At 42.3% G+C, this 6,772-nt stretch overlaps 1 protein-coding gene across 3 annotated transcripts in view; it reads right to left on the bottom strand.

The window, feature by feature from the left end:
- Positions 1–5,002: 5,002 nt before the first annotated feature.
- Positions 5,003–6,772, bottom strand: part of PSIP1 (PC4 and SRSF1 interacting protein 1) — a 22,673-nt gene continuing 20,903 nt past the window's right edge. For 2 of the 3 annotated variants that reach the window (XM_080987850.1, XM_080987851.1), the window contains one exon: positions 5,003–5,775. In XM_080987850.1, coding sequence (XP_080843976.1) covers positions 5,657–5,775 — 119 coding nt within the window. In that variant the 3' untranslated portion in view covers positions 5,003–5,656. Of the gene's footprint in view, positions 5,776–5,885; positions 5,912–6,772 lie in introns of those variants that run through there. The other variant, XM_080987852.1, reaches the window with a different exon arrangement.

Below are 6,772 nucleotides of genomic sequence, written 5' to 3'. Positions count from 1 at the left end.
CTTCAGTGCTATATTGAGTTTACACAATGAATGATAAATTACAGGGGGAAAACATTGCTCCCTTAATTCCATGAATCCCTGGAGCTTCTGCAGGACAGATGGGTCTGTTTTTCATTTAGTATTTTCTTTTGAACGAGTCCACCGAGTCAAACCTGGTATTGGACCCAGCTGCCAGGTTCTAATTAAATTTCTCTCACACCAGCTGGGTACTGATGTTTTGGCTACTTGTTTAATGACCATTTAGTGGTCACAAAGTCAAAGCCCATATAGTGGGGAAATAGCACCTTTAAAAAATAAATAAATTCTGGGTTCATCAAGAACTGTCAGTTTAGTTTTCTCTGTCTATCTGACAACTATGGCTGTTCATAATCATGGCTGAGTGTCCTCTCACTACAAATCATTCTATACCCAAAGAGCTATATAATCTCAGAGCTCTGTGAAGACATGCATGGTGTCAAATTGGATTGGGGACGGTATGTTGAGATTCCTGCTTTTCTATGATTCTATAGTTTTCACCATTTATTCTGCGTATGCTGGCCATGGAAATAGATAACAAGTCTCTCTTCCAGGCCAATGGAAGTACTCATTCGGCCCCCAGCTTTAGGCAGTAATTGCCTATGCATTTTTACACCTAGCTGCAGATAAGCATCCCTGGAATTGTTAAGTGACACTGTTTATTCTTCCTCCTGTAACGTTCTACTACAGTTGCTTTTTGCAGAGGTGGGAAATCACCAAAAATGCAGACTATTAAGCAGAATTTGTTGCTGAAAGTAACAGGTAAATTCAGTTTTAACAGGTAACATTGAAAGATAAAAGGGGTTTGATGAAAAATTTGGTCGTTCTGAGATTGTAGGGCGTGCAAATTTTAGTCACTATAAGGGTGGACATTTACAGAGAGATTCAGTGGGCAGTAAGGAGTGCTTAGTCCCTCCTGCACCTGTTGATTTTATCCCTTAAGCATTCACCTGCATGGTTTTTGAAACAGCCAGCCTTGCTTAGTTTTGGAGTGTGGCTGGAGGAGAAATTGCGACACTAACAGACCACTTCTAGGAGCATTGTTGCTCTTCCATACATAGAAGTTGGGTGGCCATGGCAGCATAATATGTAGTGAATGGAAGAAAGGTGTGAAGAATTTAGACAGAGATAACAGGGCTGGAACCATCAGCCTTGGAAAAACTAGGTTAGAAAGTGCCACTGGATATTCTTCACTAGTCTATTATGCATAAAATCCAGGCTCCATGGTTCCATAAGCAATGCAATTACGGGCTGGGGTCTATACAAATGGAGGCTAACCTAGAATCCATCAAGACCCATGGAGTACTGAGACAAGTAAACCATCTGCAATCGACTAGAGATGAGAAGACAAAACCTGACCTGCAATCAAGCTTTGTTGGAAATTTTAATTACTTTAAATGGCTGCTATTTCAAGGCACTGGGTGTGTATTTAGAAGCACAGACTTCTTATAATGTAATGGTGCCACCTGCTGTCTCAGAAGCAATATTAGAATACAGCTGTACCTTGGAAGTCGAACGGAATCCATTCTGGAAGTCCATTTGACTTCCAAAATGTTTGAAAACCAAAGTGTAGCTTCTGACTGGCTGCAGGAAGCTCCTGCAGCCAATTGGAAGCTGTGGAAGCCCCGTCAGACATTTGGGTTCCAAAAGAACATTTGCAAACCAGAACAATTACTTCCTGGTTTTGATCGTTTGGGAGCCAAGGCATTCGAGATCCAAGGTACGACTATATATCATTACAGGATATAATCCTGTTCAGAATGCATTGATGAAATATATCCAAGGTTTCAGGCATCACAAAGTTTTGATATTTGTTAAACCCTAAAGCTTTGATTTTCTTCTCTGTGTTTCAACTTCTACATCACAATAATTAAAATAAAAACAGAATACTGGATTTTAACTGTAAGATGAGTATTGTGTTATCCCAAGTGAATGTTACTTTGTTTTAATCTCTGTTAGCCAAGGTTTTCTTTCCACAGCATGTAGACCAGTGATGGCCAAACATGGCCCTCCAGCTGTTTTGGGACTACAATTCCCACCATCCCTGACCACTGGTCCTGTTAGCTAGGGGTGGGAGTTGTAGTCCCAAAACAGCTGGAGGACCAAGTTTGGCCATCACTGATGTAGACCTATGTATGACGTGCCCCAACATGTTACAGGCTGAAGGTAACGTATATTGAAGGGATACCTGTGATCAATATGCACATAGTATTTAACATCTGTATCAGGGCTGGGGAACCTGTGGATCTCAAAAAGTTGTTAGAACTTTTTTTAGATTCCCGGCATCAACAAAGATAACAGTTGGGAGTCCAAACAATATCTGGGGAGCACCATATTGGTTACCCTGTTTTAGAATGTTTCCTGAAACAAGTTTATCAGACATTGATTGTAGGAGATGGGCGGAAGTTACATGAAACAGTAACCTTGATGAAGCTAGGAAAGTTTGAGTCCAGTCAGTGCTGGACAAGAGCTTCATTTGAGGTTCGCCACACCTGAGCAAAATGAAGCCACTGGATCAGGTCACAAGGAAGGGCAGATGAGGTTGCAGTGCTTGTGGAATCTCATCCACACTGAACTAAACCTGACACTCTTCATTTGGTTGTCTGCCTAAATCACAGCTGTTTATTCTAGCCTTGGAATGATTTGGGGTCATGGTAAGATCATTCCATCAGCACAAGCATTTCAGCTTGCCGGGCAGATTCAGCAATGTGCTCTTCTGGGATTCTCCAGAGCAGATGAGGTGTGTGTTGCAGAAGAGGAAGTACCGTAAATTTCGCTCCATAACACGCAGTTTTTTCCTTCTAGAAAGTAAGGGGAAATGTCTGTGCGTGTTATGGAGCGGATGCCTACAGATGGCGGGGGAATTTGCTGCAGTCGTGAGCAGTCCGTGGCTCGCTTTGAAACAGCAAAGCGGGTGTAAGCGGCTCCTGTCAGCTAGCGGAGCCGGGGAGGAGGGAGAGAAGCAGAGTGGGAGTTGGCTGCTTTAAAACAACTCCTGCTCTCTGTCCCTGCCTGCAGTTTTTTGCTGTCCGATTTTGGATTAGCCACTGTAGGGGCTGTGTGTGTGTGTGTGTGTGTGTGTGTGCTTGAGCTATCGTTCTCCTCCTCCTGCTTCCCCTTCACTCTCCCAGCATCCCTGCGACTTTAGAATTGACACTCTGTGTGTCTGTGAGGGCTCCTTCTCCTGCTTCCCGTTCACTCTCCCTGCGCCCCTGCGACTTTGGAATCGACACTCTGTGTGTCTGTGTGTGTGAGAGGGCTCCTTCTCTTGCTTCCGTTCACTCTCCCTGCGCCCCTGCGACTTTAGAATTGACACTCTGTGTGTCTGTGTGAGGGCTCCTTCTCTTGCTTCCTGTTCACTCCCCCAGCGCCCCTGCGACTTCCAGCGCCCTGCGACTTTAGGGCCAGTTCTGTGTGTGTGTGTGTGTGTGTGTTTTGACCTCACTGTGCTTGTTGGGGGAGAGTGTTGGTCACAATTTTTTCTTGATTTGTCTGGTTTGATTTGTTTGGTTACTATCGTGGTTTCCTTGCCGGGGAGAAGGGAGAGAAGCAGAGCCTGCTTGTTTTAAAGGAGCAAAGCCGGAGAGAAGCCTCTCCTCCATTATTAGCAGCATCCTTCTCCACCCCCCCCCACGCGTGCTCCTTGTCCCTTGAGTGCTTTTCCTTCCCTCCCCACTTAAAACGTGGTTACAAAGCACGGATCCACATGGATCCTCAGGATTTTTGCACTGGGTCAGCCCAAATTCACCATCAGATCACATAGCATGTCCATGGCTACAGCCTGCACCAAAAAACACACGCACCCACTGTTTCATGGGGCCGCAATGGCGCAAAAACGTGGTTACAAAGCATGGATCCACATGGATCCTCAGGTTTTTTGCATTGGGCTACCCCAAACTCACCGTCAGATCACATGTCTGTGGCCACAGCATGAACCACAAAAATCATACATCCACTGTTTCGTTTAGAATTTTTTTTCTTGTTTTCCTCCTCTAAAAACTATGTGCGTCTTATGGTCAGGTGCGTGTTATAGAGCGAAAAATATGGTAAATGTATCATTGTGCTAACAGCACTTGTTGTGCAGGCTTCTGCTAGTGCAACAACTTCTTTGAATCCAGACCTAAGTGTTCAGCTTGGGATTCCTATAGATGGCTCTGTAAGCTGGGGCCACCAGCACAGGTCCTTTACCTTTTATTTTTATAGGACCTTCAGGCACCTTACGCCCACTGGTACCTCCTATGGCACTCACAAAAGCTCTCAATATTTATTTCCTCTTTTGTGCGGCCTCAGCCTCTCCAACCCTGAACAACCCCCCTTAAACATTTTTTTTTTTAATGATTGTGCAATGCCCACAGTTCACTGGTTGGGCACCAATCACCTCTTCTGTTCTGAAGCAATGAGATGTGCAAAGAGCTTCTCTTTGTCAGCGAGTGCAGCAGCAGCAGCAGCAGCAGCAGCAGCTGTAGGCTCTTCTTTCCACTGACCAGGGCAATGCTTGCACCATTCTATGGCCACGACACTTGTTTTGTGTTCTGCTATACCCTACAGTAGCCATCTTGTTACTAGCACCCACTTCCTCAAAATTACCAATGCTCTTTTGCCCAAAAAGGTTAGCAACCTCCATTCTAGCTTGAATTTTGATTTGTAATTTTACATGCTTGCATCATGTATTTTTTTCCTATCAAGTTCTTCTAACTGTCTGATATATAGAACTATTTCAGTAATATTAAGTTTTGTGAAAAGAAATGCCAAATGAGAGCTAAAGTGTTATAGTAGTTAGAATGTCTCACAATGCCCAGAAAGACCGTGTTCAAATCCTTACCTTGGCTACGAAACACAGGAATGTGTGCCTCTGAGGGCTCCTTTTGAATAGCAGTCTATGAAAGATGAGGAACCAGTTAAATAGGTAAATTAGCCTCTTTCACTGAGTGAGCAGTCTCTCTCACTCTGTACTAAAGGGAAGATTTCTCATTAAAATATACAGAGATGCCTTTTCTGCATAAACTTTATTTTTTTAAAAACAAAATGCTTCAAGACAGTGTTTGCGACAAATGTGCATCAATAATTCCAATGGAAACTTGAGTTTCCTTAGTAAGATATCTACAATACCAAAAGCATACCACAGAAAGTCAGAGCATATTAAATTGGCACAATTAGCTTTCAAGAACAAAACCAACTTCTTTATAAAGGACTGACTGAATATACTCGTACGTAACATTTGAGCTGCTACAAAATGCTCTTGGCTTCTTACAAAACACAGTGAACAGACACTTTGGCAAACAACAACTCTGAAAACTATGCACAGACAACAGGAAGAAAATAGATTTATACAAGTGGAGCAATTTGGCAATTCTAAAAGAATGTTATTTTTCTGTCATTAACTAAAAAGTGAACATACAGTAGTCAGGTAAACATATGCTACGGTACTAATTCAAAACATACAAGCACTGTTCAGTCTCTAAATCAACTTGGTCTTTATATATGAAGTGAGTATTGCCTGTTAATACTGGGCCATATGCTATCAGGATTTTAAATATTTAAAGACAAACGTTAAAGAGATTCTCTTCACAACTCCACAAAAATTGTACACATTAAAATACTATGCTTATAAAATTATTTTAAACTTTCCGCGATCTAGTTTTCAAATGCAAACCCTTATAATCCTCTTTAATATGTACTTTACAAAAATTAGGCTGCATTCACTCATTTTCAGAGGCGGCGCTCTTCGTCTTCTCCTGTTCTCTTCCATCACTCGATGTCCTAGTGAAAAGCACAGTACCAATGTATACTTCTAACACGTTTCAGCTATATTTTTATTGTACTGACATGCAATAATCTTACAACTGCTTTTGTATAAAGTCCCGGGGGGGGGGGGTTGGGTGGAGTCAGAGACAGCCTACAGTTATAGTGTAAGGTGAGATAGAAAATTAAAATGCAACCATTCCACTTTCTCAGCTAGCTAGCATTGTCAACATCCCAAACGTCGTATCTGAAGCATATTTTTAGTCTGAGTGAGAATGAAATGCTTTTTAAAAAGCCTCCCTCTGTGCTTGTGCACAAATCACTATTCTGGGAACTTCTCGTGGCAGATAAATCTGCTGCATCTATATATCAGGCATAAGCGAATGATGCAAATTACATCCAAGGTAATGTGGCAGAATTTATCATTTACTAAGAAAGACTGTCAAGCGCAGTGAGTCCTGAAGAGGCACTATGCACTCCCTCTCTTTTGGGTGGCTGAACACTTCTGTGAGTTCAATCAGTTTTTGCATGAGCTGTTCTATTGGGGAATTGCCGTCTTAGATCCACCCCAATCCTGCAATCCCAGGAACGTTCCCAGAGCAAAAAGGGGGCATGTTCCATTTACAATGGTTAGAAGTGGGGTGCTAACTTCCCTATAACTTTAAAGCTGAAAGTACAAGGAAACAGTTATCCTTTAATAACAGGCAATCACCAATGCTAGTTTTTATGACTATATTGCAACACTGTAGGCCATAATGTAAATCAGGCATAGGCAAACTCAGCCCTCCAGATGTTTAGGGACTACAACTCCCATCATCCCTAGCTAACAGGACCAGTGGCCAGGGATGATGGGAGTTGTAGTCCTAAAAACATCTGGAGGGCCGAGTTTGCCTATGCCTGATGTAAATAATAGTTGTGATAATAAGAATATTTTTTAAAATAAGAGACATTTGTTTAACAAATAACTGAGAAGTATAAGTGATGGAAACAAGTATACCAATATACCTTTTGTTCT

This window comes from Podarcis pityusensis, assembly GCF_964106645.2.
Source record: "Podarcis pityusensis genome assembly, chromosome: 17".
Taxonomy (NCBI): Eukaryota; Metazoa; Chordata; class Lepidosauria; order Squamata; family Lacertidae; genus Podarcis; species Podarcis pityusensis.
This window is presented reverse-complemented; position numbering and strand designations above follow the sequence as displayed.